Source organism: Hyaloscypha bicolor (assembly GCF_002865645.1).
Source record: "Hyaloscypha bicolor E unplaced genomic scaffold K444scaffold_10, whole genome shotgun sequence".
NCBI classification, from domain to species: Eukaryota; Fungi; Ascomycota; class Leotiomycetes; order Helotiales; family Hyaloscyphaceae; genus Hyaloscypha; species Hyaloscypha bicolor.
In genome coordinates this window covers 1,440,450-1,455,957 of record NW_020194512.1, presented here as the reverse complement: position 1 = coordinate 1,455,957, position 15,508 = coordinate 1,440,450, and the positions used below count along the sequence as shown (strand labels likewise).

Below are 15,508 nucleotides of genomic sequence, written 5' to 3'. Positions count from 1 at the left end.
CCTAGGAATGGAGAGGAGGGAAAGATAGACACACGTCTGCGAGATTTGACCAAAGATTCAGAGCTTATATGACCAGTAGCTTACTCAAGTTTTTGCTTGGTCAAGGGAGATGGAAAGCGACGAGCAGCAGCCACAAAAAGGGACGGACACGCATCCGCGGGATCTCTTGACACACCTGTCCCTTCTATAGCCAATAGCTCAAGAGACTGTCTTGATGTGATGTGTACATTGGGTAGAAGAGAGTACAGCGACGAGCAAGCGTTGGGGGATAAAACAAGGCAGTTGAACTTACAGGCTGTGGGAGCTGTGGGATCTTTTCTTTTCTGAACAGAAGGGGCGATGCAAATAGCGCTGGGTTTTGGTGTCTAATTGTACAAGACACGTCTTGAATGGTTGCAGGTTGTGGGTTGTGGAGGATTTGGTGAGAACAAAGTGTCGGGTCGCCGCTGCGCTTCGTTATGGGCTGATACTTGTTTATGCCAATATTCAGGAAAACTAGAAGGGGGTTGAGTGAAATGCTTTAACCTATGACGAGGGGTAGTTTTTTGGATGATAAAGTTATCGGGGAGTGGTCGAAATCGTGGGCATTGAAGGTGGAGCTGCGTCACCTTGGCCGTGGCCGAATATTATACTCTCTGTCGTACGATAACGGAGAGCTTAATTGTAGTGAACGAGTAAACCGAGAAATATTTGAAGGGAGGGAAGCAGCTGGTGAACGATGTCCTGATGTTGTGGTATTAGAGATTGGATATTTGAATACGGGCGGAGGGTTGTGGCCTTGCAAAGCCGTCTCAGCGTTGCCTTGTTGTAGATCAAGTGTTGCAATCTCTCTTGCAAAATCTAGGGAGCTTAACCACTGTGAAGATTAGTTGAAGTAATCTTCCAGTAGCGCAAGAAGCAAGCGGTGAACGGTGTCCTGGCGTTGAGGTAGAGGAGTTCCGAAGTTGTGGTTGCGATCGGGGTGCTGCCAATTCCTCGCTGCTCGAATGGTTCTTTCTGGCTGTTCCGAGCTCTTCTTTGTAATGAAGAGCTTGAGTACGGTAAAGAGAAACAAGAACAATTCTGAGATTGGCGGAAGCAAGTTGGGGTTGGGGTTGGGGTTGCGAAGTTGCTGTTGTCTTGGAAGCCAAATGTTGTGGGTTGAAGCTTTCTGTCTCGGCTGGAGTAATGAGGTGTCTAAATATTTCAGAGGAGGCTACGAGTTGACGAGGCTGAAGTCGAATCAAGTACTTATTATCAAGGAGTGAATTGAGCTAATTTTTATTTGCATTCACAAGGCAGACAGTCGTCGGCGCGTCACTTTTGATATGGAAATTTTCCTAATTTCAGGTTGCTTGTATTTCAGTGTCTGCAAAGCCCCTACTTGCCTCTGGAAAGCAGAAGATGTGGAGAAAATGCACTGATGTGGTGCTGATTCTATTGTACAAAAGACGTTGAAGTAATGAGCACGGCTTAAACTATTGTTTATCGCCTCCCATATCAGTCATCAATTTCCTCGTCCTCATCAACGAATTTGACCTGATGAACCACTGGATCCTTAGGCTTTCCATTGGGAGACTTGATGATCGGCTTTGGAGAATCTGTCATCGGCATGGAGGTCTCGAGCATAGTCTTAAAAGTCGATGCCTTGTTCTTGGGAGTGGCCATTGTCTTGGAAGAGCTAGATCTCTTAGGAGTACTTGGTGTCTTGGCCGGAGAGGTCTTCAACTTCTTTGAAGGTTGTTGGGGAGCGAAGGCTGAGAACTGAACATTGTTAGCAACAGATCTTATCCAACAAGAGAGGCTGACATACTTCTTTGCCAGTCCGAGTCTTTCTGCCAGGGAGCTCTGTAGTGGCGAAGATGTTCTTGAACACGGATTGTTAGCAAAATCCAGCATACCAAGGTCGAACCACTTGTGCAAGCGGGCAAAACCAGGAGATCAGATAACTATGGCGTATGACCTTGAACCCAAACATTTGCATTGGCTCAAGGAAACTGCAAAGCAGAAAAAAAAAGTACTTACAACTTCCTCGTCTCTTTCATCGGGGTCAGAGTCCGTCGAGACGTCTTCATCAGCAGCAGTGAAGATGTAAGGAAGTTCGATATCTTCTTGCTTTCTCTTTTTCGTTTCAGCGAACGATGTCTCACCCCAACCACCGGTGCGATAGTGTGTTTTTGCTGACGCTGCATTCTTGAAGGTAATATCCTTTCGCCAGGTCTCAGTCTTGTAAGGGTAGGACGGTTGGAAGGTGGTTTCGACACGTGGCTTTATTCCACGGAGGGTGTTTCGAACAGATCCTCGAAGTCGGGTGGCATCACCATTGTCTCCTCCTTGTGGCTGATGAATGCTGGTAATGAATTCGGATGGTCGGGAAACGGTTGTAGACAATCGGATGCTGCTGTCCATGCCCCCCATCTCAATATCATCATCCTCTTTTCTGCCCAGAAATTCGTTCCAAAGCTTTCGTTGCTTGAAGTACCTGGAGAAATAATGAATTAGTTTTCCTGTTTGAACTTCGTTGAAGTGATTTGAGTAAGTGAAACCTCTTGTAGTGCTGAAGTTTTGAAGAGATATAGAGAAGGAAAGTGGCGCAGCCCCAAAGGCATGACAGAAGCTCTGTTTTGTAATCTGCTCACTAGAAAGGAGGGCAATAATATAGAATAATGAATGAGCGAATACGAAAAGCAGTTCCACTTACTCGACTTGGTAGCTCTTGGGCTGGCGGACTGCATTGGTGACATGCTTTCGCAGAGTTTGAGTAGCCTTCTCCACGTCCTTGTCTTCTTCCATGAACTTTGCAGAGAACCAGCGAAGCATTTCAACAAGAAGATCATTGCCATTGGATTCGTGGATCATTGTAATGACGCGCTTCCTCTCCTCGCGAGTCAGGAATACCCAATTGAGATGAGGTATGGGAAAGAGCTTCTCAGCGGGGTTGAGCTTGTGGTAGGTGAGGATCATGACACTGTTGAAAACAAAAGGATCAGTAAATTGATGAGAGAAATGCGACAATACCAACTCCAATCAATCAGGTAGATCAATCGGGGTACGAGTAGAGAGGAGATCGAGGATACGTACCGGCGCATTGTTGGGACATGTCCAAGGGGCAAGGCAGCCATGTAACGCCATGGATCTTCCGCCTCAAACTCCTCCTTCCGTAGCTTTGGAGGCATGTTAGCTGAGTTGCTCTAAAATGAGACTGAGGTTCTCAAGATCGTGGGTGATCACCGATCGGTAGTGAGAATCTCAGATTAGCGTCGGTGGCCGGAGTCGTTTACCTTCTTCTCTTCCTTGTCGTCCTCCTGGCTGAGGATCAAGTCTCCCTTCTCCTTCTCCTCCTCGTCGACCTCTATGTCCTCCCAGCCTTCCTCATCTTCGTCGTCCTCTTTGTCGTGCACCCTAGAACAACTGATATTAGCGTTGCATTGCACAGCTTTCAAGCTTTGCTCACTTCATCTTCCTCGCTGTGCTGCCACGTCCGCCACCGACAGTAGTCCAGGTGCAAGCAAGTTGCTTGCGTGTGCACCGAATGCATGGAGGTGGACCCCCGGGAGACATCTTCCTGGAGCAGGGTTTTCTACTCGCAGAACATGCGTCACAAGGGACACCACGTCCGTTCTTGACCTTCTTTCGAAGGTGAGCGTACATCATTGTGGAGGGTTGGGAGATGAAAGGAAGCTGAAGACAGAGTGGCTCAGAAGTTGATCACTTAAAAAGATTTGCGCGGCTTTTTTGGACAGAACAGTCTTAGTCTATATCTTGAGTGACGCTCGATTGGGCAGAAATTCTTAGTTCCCGCTTGTATTGTTTATTCCTCGGATTGAGACGCTGAGCTAAAGTCAGACTCTAATCCATTACACTGCTAAGGTGTTCTGCATCATTGCTATTGGTAGCTGAGCTATTGGGACTTGTTTACAACTTTTTGTCATGACTTATAGAATGTTTATTATCATTTAGACGCATTTAACGTTAATGTCATCTTATTCGAGAAGCTCTTCGTTCTGTGAAAAAGCTAACACGGATGCTCAGTTTCGTATTCCTGTTTGAATGGTTTTGGAGATATTGTGACGGTTGGTAGAAGATTTTGATGCGGAGGCTCAATTGAAAAATTCTGTTGTCAAGAAAGTCAGGCACGCCGCACGCAGGCACTGTTTTGCTGAGCCTTCTCTACTTCGAGCCAAAATCAGCAGGAAGAGAATGCACACAGCTAAGTGAGACAATGAAATTAATGCACAGTGCTGTGAATGATGAATTTTCAAAGTGGCGATTGTATAGTCTCGGTCTTGAAGAATAAAGAGCCCATTTATCGCATTTGTTGCCATTTTGGCTAAAGTAAGCATGTCATACTCGATGTCCTTGATTTATCGGGGGCGAGGTTTTAGACTCAGTCCACAATTAAGAGGGACAGTGCAGCAATCTGACTGTTTATGACTCAGATCAACAAAGAGTATCTTTAGCCTCTGATATATTCCTCGAAGTTTGCAAAATAGCTAGTGGTCACGTGATTTGACTGGAAATCCTGCTCTTTCCTCGCATTCCTTTGCAAGGGGGACTCCAATACGAATAGTCCTATAAGAATATTTTCGGATTTTGGGTAGTGGCTACAGTGGGTAGAGCGGTGCTTTAATGACGCTGAAGCAGCGGAAGAAGAGAAGGATGTCGTTGTGAAGTTTGAAAAGGGGGGTTCTTCGCTTAACTTAGCGCGGTGGGGTTCCACTGACATGGCATCATTTCACAATAGACTACCACAGAATTATAATTTGTACCTAGGACATTATATTGTATGGTGTTGAAATTCCATGGGAAATGGAATTCACCGGGATTCTCCAGGAGATTTAGATTTAGAAAGAACGATAATTCTGTCGCAAGGATTGATGGAAAGAGCAATCATTACGACCAGCCTAGGTAGTCAACCTAAATAAGATCCACTTTGTCTAAGTTAGCCTTCTCATAGAAAGGGCGATTGCTTCAGCCACCTCTCAAATAGCGCTTGCTGAGACGGTCCTTGGCAATTTGTTGTGGAGTCGTCAAAGCATCTATTTAGGCCGCTCTTCAGCAGCAGCAGCAAGACTAGCTTCTCTCTGCCGACGCTGGGCTTCTTGAGTTGCAGCGGTACTCGCCTTCGTATCATAGTTGCGCTCAGCAGTAATCCTTTCAGCTCTCCGGGTCACTCCTTGGAAGAGTTGATTGAACCGCTTTGCGACTTCTTGCCGATCGATGCTGGACCAAAGCCCACCAATCTTGACCAAGTGTTTTTGCAGAATATCGAATAGAGCATCCCACTCAGAGTTAAGCCAAACCATACGGCGGTCTCTCTTCTTTCCTAGGGACCGAAAGAGAATTTGGCTGCGCTATCTGGTCAGGGCTGCAATGCTCTTCTTATTGTGCTGGTCGACTTCGTGCGGGTAGCGAAATATAATATTAGGCCGCAAGACCGATTTTCCAGGAGTATCTAGATCACCACGTCCGACTTTGAATTCCAGGATAAGCTTATTTAGCTGGGGATTTCCGATTTTGCAGGGATTCCGTTCGTGGGTGTCGTCATCGATGGCTTGATCTCAGCCTGTCTGAAGGGCTTATTTTTGCGGTCTCCAGTCTGTTATGGTCAGGATATCATCAGAAGCATGATAGTTGGGACAAACCTCTTTGCTATCCACTTCAGCGCCCGCGGAATGATCAAATAATTCCATTGACAAGGGTGCGGTACTTAAGCCAGAGTCAGATGGAGAGCTGGCGCCAGATTACTTTCCTTTGTTCTTTGCAGTCGTCCCACCAAGAGCTTTTTGCCCAGTCTTCGCTTTCCTCTTAATACTGTTTGTTTCCTATTTCATTTGGCTGGAAACTCTCTTCATCGCTCTCGTATCCACGCTTCCTCCCTGTCCCACAAGCTGGAGAGCCATTCCTGGTACCTTGTTTCGAAATTTCTCCCGTCTGTGTGCCAACAGTCAGTTATTGCATTTACAAAATTGCGCAAATACAAACTTAAATCCTCCCAGTTCTCTCTCGGCGATTTATCATCACCCATATCTTGTAAACCGTCACGTGAAGACAGTGGCAGAAGAGGAGTTCTCAGGAACCTCTCTCCAGGAAGTGGATATTGGCATTCAAGGTCATTTCCTCTGCAACCTCAGCATGCAGGCTCCTCTCTCGTACACTTGATCGTAGCCTGTACACATCTCTTACACTATGCAACGTTCAAAGTAGGAGCTCCGAATTTCTTCGACGACTTTGACTCCAAGTTTTGCTTCAGCTCCTCGAGCTTCGCCCCATTGTGGCTGCTGTATTTTGGTTCGCCGAAGGAGCCAGGAGCCTAAAAGAAAGCCGTCAGTTCTACTCGCTCTCCAGCATAGAGAAGGGTACATACCCGTTGCTGAAGAGTTTGAGAACTTTGCTGAGCAGTCATAAAGCTGTCAGTAGCTTTTCCTCCGTTGAGCCGAGCCTCTGCTGCTGCATACTCCTCCGGGAAGGCCTGAGGTACTGTGAATACTATGCCAATGACTAAAATCTCCATATCTCTTGCTGCAGCCAAGACTTGCTGATCGCTCCCATTCGTAGCTTCGATGAAGCGTACTGTTGCTTGAAGGAGAAGAGGCTATTCGGGTTGCATGCGGATTCTGAATAGAATGATATCTGCAAGGAACCTCTCTTGGAATTTTTCTGCCTCTTGAATAGCTCTGACTCTGGGGTTGCATTGTTGAGCATTCTATTCGCGAGGCAATAGTCCAGCGCAACCATGACCCTGCGGATAGAGCCAGCATCGTCGAGATCGACACTCTTGAAGATGGAACTGGTATTGATTCTGACCATTTTGCGTATTTTATTTAGGCTAATGTTAGCATCTTCTACTTATTTATTGTCGCCCTTATACGTATACATTAAGACGAAAGTCCACTGGCACCTTGTGCGTGAAGTTAGTCGTCTCATCGAAGCGACGAGAAACGAAGCTGCATAATTGATAACAAGGAGGACCTCGACAGCAAAGAATAAGCAAGGTATCCAAAACAAGTGGTGCACAAGAATAAAAGTTGCCCGGGAGCATAGTAGAAAAGCAGCTTACTGTCAATTTTTGAAAAAGCAAAAATCGCTGATCAGCAGGGTGGCGCACAGCGGAGTTTTGCCAGAACGAGATCCCTTGGTTTCAAGGAGAAATTTGGGTATGAAATCCGAGAATGAATGAAATTCCCAGAAGGAGAGGGATAACTCCATGGGAGTATTTGTCGTGGTCAGAAGTTACAAGTTGTGAGGTGTGTTCATGAAGGAAATTTAAAAGATGCTGCGAGTCGAAGTCAGTTGAAGCCATGGGAATCAAGAAATTTAAAACATATTCAATTAACAGCACAGGCGCCAAACATAATGGGAAATTTTTTTAATTTGCCTGCAATAAGAGAAATGGAAGTAACACCCAGCCGTTTGTTAGGCTGCAGAGCCCGCGGTTCTCTCCTTCGCAGCTTCAGAAGCAATGCATTTTCTATGATCAGGATGACCTCAATACCCGATGTTCGAGAAGAGTTTGATGCAGTCTACTTCTTCTTATTGGTCTTCTTCTCCACCTTCGCATCCTCTCTCGCCTCCTTCGCCTCCTCCAGTCATATCAGCAAGCGTTTCCATGCAAAGAACTTTTGAGACTTACCGTGAGGTCCTTGGGGACGTCCTTCCAAGTTGGCGGACCCTTTCTACTTTCCTCTAACATTCTTGCTTCAAAAGCCTCAACCATCTTTCCTTGGTCCTTCTTTATGATGTTGACCGGCTCCCAAGTGGTATCTCCAGTCTTGGTATTGGTAGCCTCATCTTCTTCCCACTCGACAAGATAGCACCACCGAGGTGTGGAGAAGCCCAAGGGGGTTTGCCAGCCCTTAGCTAGGATCTTGAGAAACTGGGAACCCACTGTCACAACCTCAGAATCACTTTCAACCATGACCTTTGCCGGACGCTTCTGGGTTGACTTGCTGGAGGATGAGGCATTCTTTTTCTACAACAGCTGTCAGTCAAGGAATCCCCAAGTGAATCTACCGTCATACCGGTGCTGCTCGTCTCTTTAATTTCTTTGGCTGTTCATCAGAGTCTTCAAACGAAGATCCTTTGCGTTTGGAAGCAGCAATCGAGGACTCTGTCGAGTTGGATATGCCGAAAGCTTTCGCCCATGTAGCCTGACTTTCTGCTTTAGATTTGGCATTCATCTCAGCAAGGTATGGGCCAGGTTCGATATCCTATGCGAAAGTGAGTCTTATGTAACTGCAATTGGAATACTTCCTACCGAGTTGCCACTGCTATCTGTATTGCACCGCTCGGTGTCATATGACGGGTAGCTCTTGTAGGCCGAGACATTTGCACCTGGTACTGCTGAGCCTTTGCCAATGGATGATTCTGGGACAGCAGAGGACTCGGTAGCTGACGGGGTAGGAAGAGTCGAGGAGGACTTTTTGACGTGCTGGGCTTCAGATTTCCCGTCCGCTGGAGAAGAATTTGAGACTTTTGCTGGAAAGGTTGAGCCTGCCATCTTGATAGGCAAGGCGCAAAGCGTTTTGACTGGGAGTGAAGAAAGAGTGGTGGCTCTCCAAGGATTCTTGTCTCGATAATGTGTATCGGAGCTCAACGAGTTGAGCTGTCGGAAAGTCTTGATGAAGGGTTCTGTGACGAGGTAGTGGAACTGTGGAAGCTGCCACCATTTATACCCCGGCAACAACTTCCAGTAGACAATTTCAAAGCAAAGCTGTTGTGCCCGAGATGGGTAGAGAGAATACTGGAAGGTGCGGGTCGATTGTGCGAGATCGCTCGCTTAGGGCGAAATTGGTTCCATTATTAGCTCCTTCCTCATATTCACCGTCCATATTACATAACAAACTTCTCTCCAGACTGTGCAGTTGACTTCAAGTCTTTTCTGGAACAACGAAACAAAGGGGGGTTTCCTTGATCTGATGTTTACTGAAGACTTTGCTGAGATAATCTAGCACTTGAAGTAAAGTTCGAAAGAGTCATACTGCAAGGAAGTATCAACAAATAGATTCCACTTGAAGACAAGTGGAAAAAGCCAATGTCCAACTTCTAAGCCTTTATGACTGCTAACTTCTCTCAAAGCAATAGCCCTTGTTGTGAGATTTATAAATTCAGTTGGCAAAGCATTCACCTCTCACCCACCTCATGGAGTAACTCTTCTTGTGATAAGGGTGGCTGGGGTCATCGAAACAAACCAGAGACATTTCTCTAAATCGAATCTTCCCCAGTTTTTAGGAAAGTTCTTCAAATGGCTGGAATATGTGGTACATGCCTTTGCTCCAAGTTGTTCTTTCGAAACAGTCAAGTTGAAGGAATGACACCAAGTTTGAAAAAAAGCATCTCCTTTAATCTGACACAGCTCGAACACTTCCGCCATTCCCTGTGATAGCTTTGCAGAAAAGGAATAGACTACTCCTGGAGACTGTTTCAAAAGTCATGGGACTTTTCCCTGTGCCTCTTTGGCTTGAACTGATTTTTTCCCCTCCAGATCTCAGAGGGCACACGGTCAGTTTCGGTGTCTGGGTAAAGCTCTCAACAGATGCGGTTCTGTTAGCATCTAGTTGAAGATCGAAATACCATCTTTGAGACGCTATTTTTGGCAACCCAGAAATCCCTATTGTTCGATGTACTTCTGGAGAACCTGAAGGATGCCCTTGGGCTCGCGGAAATATAAAGGCGGTGTTTCATATTTTGTAAGATCCTTTCTCTTCTGCTCTCCTTTTTTCGTTTGGATATCCCGCATTCCCAGAACCATCGACCTTCCTTGAAACCTTTGCGCTATAGTGGCACGCCTGCCAGACTGATCACCTATTCGCAAAAGCTGATCTCATTCCTTTGAAAGCCAGTGCTGCTGTAAACGCAACCGCGAATAAATAGCCAATCAGATACTTGCACCTTCAGTCGAACTCCGAGCTCCAGAGCTCGGAGTCTAAACCTATTTCAGTTAGCGCGGCTTCGAGACCCGATTATATGCTTGGCTGGAAGCCGAAGCCGGGTCACATGCCCACGGACAAGTTCGTCGTCATGTGACGCGCCCCCTTTAATTAACTGAGCAGGAAAATCGTTTCTACGATCTTGCAGTCCTGTTACTTCAGACAGCATAGCTCTATACCACTTCGATCAGCGAGAGCAGAAAACCCCGGGGTCTACTTTGAGTCTTCGGGCAGAATGTGGGTCCTTAAGTTCCGGCAATTCGTCTTGGGGATTCCGACCCGTTTGCAGAAGAGCGTACAGACTCACAAGCTTCCATTATTACCATAGAACCAAGACTTCTAAGGATCCAAGTCCCCACGTCGAAATGTTAAAGCAGGTCGTAAGCCGGCATTAAATCATTGATCAGTATGCCAAGTCGTACCTCGGGTGCTACTATGCGTCAATTGGAGACAATGATGCAGCTAAAGGGCTTTTTTTGGACAACTTCATGTCAGCTCTCGCTTTACTTTCTGATGAGTACGAATGGAACGACTACCAAGGATATCTTTACCTCGCAGATACTATGATGCACTCCGGCGACTACCTTAACTCTTTAAGTGCGTGGTCTCTCATTATTCCTGGAGACATCGATCAAGCTGTCATACTTCTCGACGAATGGAAAGACGAGCCAATGAGAAGTATAGCCAACGATCTGAGACCCCTGATCCCAAATGAGGTTCAGATTGGTTCTGTACAACGCCAAACTTTTAGCCGTTTAATTGAAGAGGTGGACCACTAAATTTCGCAATTGGAAGCCATGAGTGAGCCCGATAACACCCAATTGGATGCTTTTGGACTTGCTCACACTCTATTGAACAGGCCGGAGCCACCGGACGGTGCACCACGAGGTGGAAACTTAGGCCTCTCCTGTGACGGAGAATGTGAGAAGTCTTGGAGCTATGCAGACGGTTTTTATGCTTGCAAGTCTTGCCCAGACGTGCAATTCTGCAAAGACTGTCGAGATAAGCTGGTCGCCGGGAAACTCCCAATATTCATGTGCAGCTCAGAGCACGACTGGCTGCATATTCCGAAATGGGACGATGAGGAATGGGCAAAATTAGGAAGGAAAATGTGAAGATAGGTGGAACGTGGGATGGCGAGGCTCGCGTGGGTGAGGTAGTAACAATTGAGGCGTGGCTGGACTCGCTCAGGGATGCATGGGGAGCTCCACGCGTGGGAACAAATGAAAACCCCACTACTGCTGAAATTACCAAGGTGTAGCGTAGGAGAAAATAATTTGAGCTCTTCATTGTGCAATCGGCTGACACAGTCCTTCTACGCTTGCTCGTATCCCCAAGTTCAAGTCCACAAGGGCTGAATCGGACTGTCTGTTGATCACACATTTGAATCCACAATCATGATCTAGTATTTATCGCGAACTTGCCATTTAATTTCCTCAAGACAGCAACTTAAACTCAAAAATCATTTGTTGACTTCAAATTCTTTCAATTGGCCAATCACGTGGCTACGGGTGAACTATACGATGTCATATGACGAAGTGTTGAAGCTCATTTCTACATTGCATCGTGACGCTTGGCACTATTTTGATTCGGGAGTGGCTTTCTCTTTGAATGAACAACAGCTTCACAAGCTTGTGGCGCGACCCCACTTTAGCCTAATGAGACAGGGGGTTCTCTCTAACGTGGTAGCTGGGCCCTTTTCACAATCTCCAACTACAACTACAAAAGCCTCAAGGCGGTACACTAGAAGCCAAACCTTCCTCACTCTTAGCTGCCAGAATGCCGGTCGACCGCCTCTTCAGCTCAGACCAGCTCATCTATCGCGCGCTAAGGAACACTTTCTCAACATGATGCTCAACGGCCCCACCACGTTTGGACAGAGCGCCAACAGGTTGTTGAAACCACTTACTTCCGCTGATGTTGACAAAAGCTTCAGCGGTGCATCTGACTCTTTTCTCTCCGCTGTAATGTATCTCAAGCAGGAAGGCGTCCAGCCCTCGTCCGGCACTACCACGCCGGGTAGAATGACTTCCCCTCGACTCGCCACCCACTTCTCGCCATCATCGCTCCTGTGTTATGGGTATCACCATCTGTTCAGATTATCAAAGAAAGGGATACGTAACGGAAGCTATCACCGGGGCTTTAGACTGGGCGTTCCGGGTTGCGGGAATGCATGCAGTGTAAGTTATTTCCCACATGGAGGGCACATTGTTGCGGAAACATACTTCCTCATCGTCTCTTTCAGGAGGTTAGGATGTTTTTCGTTTAATGAACGAGCTATGGAATTGTATGAACGGATTAGGTTTGTTCGTGGCGCCTTAATCGAGAAGTCAATAGATACAAAAACAGTGTGCCCCTGCCAATCCCTGCAACATCCCTGTTTTGCTCGCGTAGTATTCCTAAAACATGGGTATATGCCCAAAGGGGAAATAACAGGAGGCCAACTCTGATTAGAATATATAAGCACCCTCTCTGGGTAAACCCTAGAACGGGTGCTTATATAATTGAGAATTGGATTCCCTTCTAGCCCCTTCCCCCGCATATAGTAAGCTAAATTCTGTAATTTTATCGTAAAGTAAGACTTTTCTTTTTCGGCTATTTTTTAGCCCGTAGCGTGCGCACAGAAGGTGAGCAAGACGCACGTCCCTCTGTGCCTTTCTTACCTTCGCTTAAGAAGTATATCCTCAAGGTATACGCTCCTGTGAGGCGCCGAAGGCGCCAAACGCCGTGCCCCTAGCCTACTAAGCTCCTAGTATTAGTAGAGAATATACTTTAAATATGGATGTGCTTCGTACGCAGATGTGTCCCGTACGTAGATATGTCCCGTACGTAGATGTGTCCCGTGCCCCACACGCCGTGATGCGCCGAAGGCGCGGCACGGGGTGCCCCTAGCCTATTAAGGTCCTAATATTAGTAGAGATAAGCTTTAGAACTCCCAGAACTAGCGCTCTGTCTAGTTATTATGACTTCAAGTGGCATGACCCGCATTCTCTTCTCCCTTCTAGAGAGTGAGTGGGCTGCGATTAAGAAATCTTGGATACACGAAGTCTTTGAAGCATATATATGCTTGAATGGTCTTGCTGGTTTTGGTACATTCCAGCTTATATCGTTGTTCGATGCACCGTGAAGAATAGAACATTGGGGATATAAATATTTCGCATTGTTCCACCAACAGTACACCGTAGAATAATGAGGGTATGAGGATGCATCATTTTCCCACGGTTGAGGCAACAGGAAAACTGAATTGCACTAGATGGCGCGTTCACTTCACACGATACCAAAGAAGAAGTCTCAGCTACGCATTTATTATTGTCAAGAACTGCTTGACGCACTGGAACGAAAAAGAAAAATCTATCTGTCTGATCGGCCTATCTGACCAATCGTCTTCCTGCTGCTTCCTTCGCTCTGATAGTCTAGTCCATACAAGTATTAGGTGATCCAAACAACCACCAATATTCACCTTGCTTCCTCCAACAGCTCCTTCCATATGCGCCTCCCCCTAAATGCATTTCAATCCCTCAGATGACATGCGAACCTCCTATTTGAGGCCAGGGAACATTGGCCCATCGTCTTTGTCGTCCCACTTTCTGCTACCTTTGTTGCTTCCCCGCTTTTTCGCACGCTTAGAAGGACGCACTTTGGCCGGGATATCCTCCTCACTGTCATCTGACGACAGCTCGAGTTCTTCCTTCTCCTCCTCCTCGACATAGTGTCTTGTTCGCTTTCCACCACTACGTGTCATGACATTGCTACCGGCCGTATCTGCCATCGAGGTGGTGGCCTTCGAGGTAGACGTCTTGATCTGCAAGGTGATTTTCGGGGCAGTCATCGATGAAGTGTTCGAGGGAGTGTTCATGTTGGAAGTCTTGGACAGGGCACTGCGTGCTTTAGCCTTGGCTCTCCAACCGATGACATCAGATCTGGGTCCTGGTTGAGGATCAGGGATCTCCTCTTCATCATCAGAGTACAATCCAGGGGAGTTGTCATTGTCTTGGCCATTCTCATCGCCATCACTTGCGGAAGGCTGGAAGCTGGCGACAAGGTCACCATACTCCGGCCATTTGATAGACTGTCCCATGATGGCTTGCTTAGATCTAAAGGGAGCCTCCCTGTCTTCTCTCAAAACTGAAGTGTTGCGGTTTCCATGCTTGATAAACTCCTGGCCCCGGCCCTGGACCACATTAGCCAAGTGCATCTGGAGGTTGTAGCGGTTAGAAAGCCGGTTCCATTGCATGAATCCCCGCTGTTCGAGTTGCTCGCGCATCAACTTCAAGATAAGGTCCTTCTCAGACTGCAGCCATAGTTCTCTGGTCTTCCGAATCGGTGCAAAGTTGCGGCCAAAGATTTGTCGGCGCCAGGTGTTAAGGGTTCGAATTTCCTCCACATTATTCCAGTCCGGCTCGGCGTGATTTTCGAGGTAATCATACTCGACCGGATCACCAGGAATAACCCTACCCTCACGCTCGGGATCATCTCGTTCGGTATTGAATCTAATCTTCAACTTGCCTCTGTCGACGACTCCAGGGGCTGCGTTTGTGCGATCGATTCCGGCAGCAAGGGGACGATCTCCAATAGTCTTTTTGGGCGCGTTCTTGCCTCTCTTTGGCGCATTTTGTGTCTGCTGAGTGTGCTGAGTGAGTCGGATCTGTTGAATCTGCTGAATAAGTTAGCATCCGATGGAATAGTCGAGAAGGTGATTGAGCAACTGTACCTTTCTTGGATCACCGGACTCCGTGGACTCAGAGGGATTGTTGTTCATTCGCAGGTCACCTTCTCCTACAATGATCCAACCGTTCCTCAACCCTAAGAGTGCTTGAGCAACCACCAGATCCGGATCCTGCTGAGTTTCACTGCCGGAATTCAGAGACAGAGACTGTGCATGACTGCCTTTGTTCGCGCGAAGCTGGTTTTCTTGCTCTTCCTCCAAACGGCGTGCGACTTCCTCGTCGTTCTTGATCTGCTTCTTCTCTGCTGGATTCAGCTTCTTCTTTGACTCTGAAGCTCTCTGTATAGTCTGCCGAACGCGACCACTACGGCGAGGTTCAGAAGGTGCAGCAGCGGGCGCAATATACGTGTGGGAGGCTGCTGCGCTGGCTTGAGCGAGAAGTGGGTTCTTCTTGATTTTCTTGGCTGGCTGCTCGTTGGTAGTATCCTCCATGGTTCTAGAGTGCTATCAACAAAGAAGGGAGTGTTGAAGCCCAGTTGGTAGTAGAAGAGTCTTGTGTGGTTACGGTGGCGCAAAGGCGAAACGACAAACTCGCGGTGCCACCGTTTACTTTGTTTTTTTGGTTGTTCTTTCTTTGTTTTGTACAATAAGAGCTCAAAGACGATCCTCCAATGTGCCGGGACTGCGTAGTTGGGTGCTCAGTGCAAATGTTGTGTGTTGGAGAGGTTGTGTGGTGTGGTGTTGAGGAAGATCGGGAGTGCCACCCGACAAGGCTCTGCCAATAAAGCGATGCGAGACTGCTCTCGAAATTTGTCGAATTGACTGTAACTAAAAGACACGTGAGCTTCGTCATAGCGTCGGTCTGACCCAACACCGATGTAGCGTTTCAGATGAAATGGGCATCTTTATTCTGCCTCTGAAAAATATAACGCTT

At 47.1% G+C, this 15,508-nt stretch overlaps 4 protein-coding genes across 4 annotated transcripts; all 4 read right to left on the bottom strand.

The window, feature by feature from the left end:
* Positions 1-1,195: 1,195 nt before the first annotated feature.
* On the bottom strand, positions 1,196-3,633 carry K444DRAFT_689566 (uncharacterized protein; the record flags this gene model as incomplete). The annotated part of the gene is made up of 7 exons (XM_024887749.1): positions 1,196-1,743; positions 1,793-1,846; positions 2,005-2,461; positions 2,681-2,947; positions 3,061-3,143; positions 3,261-3,381; positions 3,434-3,633. The coding sequence occupies 7 exons, from the start codon at positions 3,631-3,633 to the stop codon at positions 1,480-1,482; spliced, it is 1,446 nt and encodes a 481-aa protein (XP_024743987.1). The 3' UTR covers positions 1,196-1,479.
* A 2,533-nt stretch (positions 3,634-6,166) lies between these two features.
* On the bottom strand, positions 6,167-6,789 carry K444DRAFT_623304 (uncharacterized protein; the record flags this gene model as incomplete). Its single annotated transcript, XM_024882263.1, has 3 exons — positions 6,167-6,292; positions 6,347-6,552; positions 6,624-6,789. 3 exons carry the CDS (start codon positions 6,787-6,789, stop codon positions 6,167-6,169), a joined length of 498 nt encoding a protein of 165 aa, XP_024743986.1.
* Positions 6,790-7,502: 713 nt separating this feature from the next.
* K444DRAFT_689564 (uncharacterized protein) lies at positions 7,503-8,479 on the bottom strand (the record flags this gene model as incomplete). Its single annotated transcript, XM_024887748.1, has 4 exons — positions 7,503-7,562; positions 7,613-7,951; positions 8,001-8,189; positions 8,237-8,479. The coding sequence occupies 4 exons, from the start codon at positions 8,477-8,479 to the stop codon at positions 7,503-7,505; spliced, it is 831 nt and encodes a 276-aa protein (XP_024743985.1).
* Positions 8,480-13,206: 4,727 nt separating this feature from the next.
* On the bottom strand, positions 13,207-15,066 carry K444DRAFT_689562 (uncharacterized protein; the record flags this gene model as incomplete). The annotated part of the gene is made up of 2 exons (XM_024887747.1): positions 13,207-14,562; positions 14,620-15,066. The coding sequence occupies 2 exons, from the start codon at positions 15,064-15,066 to the stop codon at positions 13,447-13,449; spliced, it is 1,563 nt and encodes a 520-aa protein (XP_024743984.1). The 3' UTR covers positions 13,207-13,446.
* Positions 15,067-15,508: the final 442 nt, after the last annotated feature.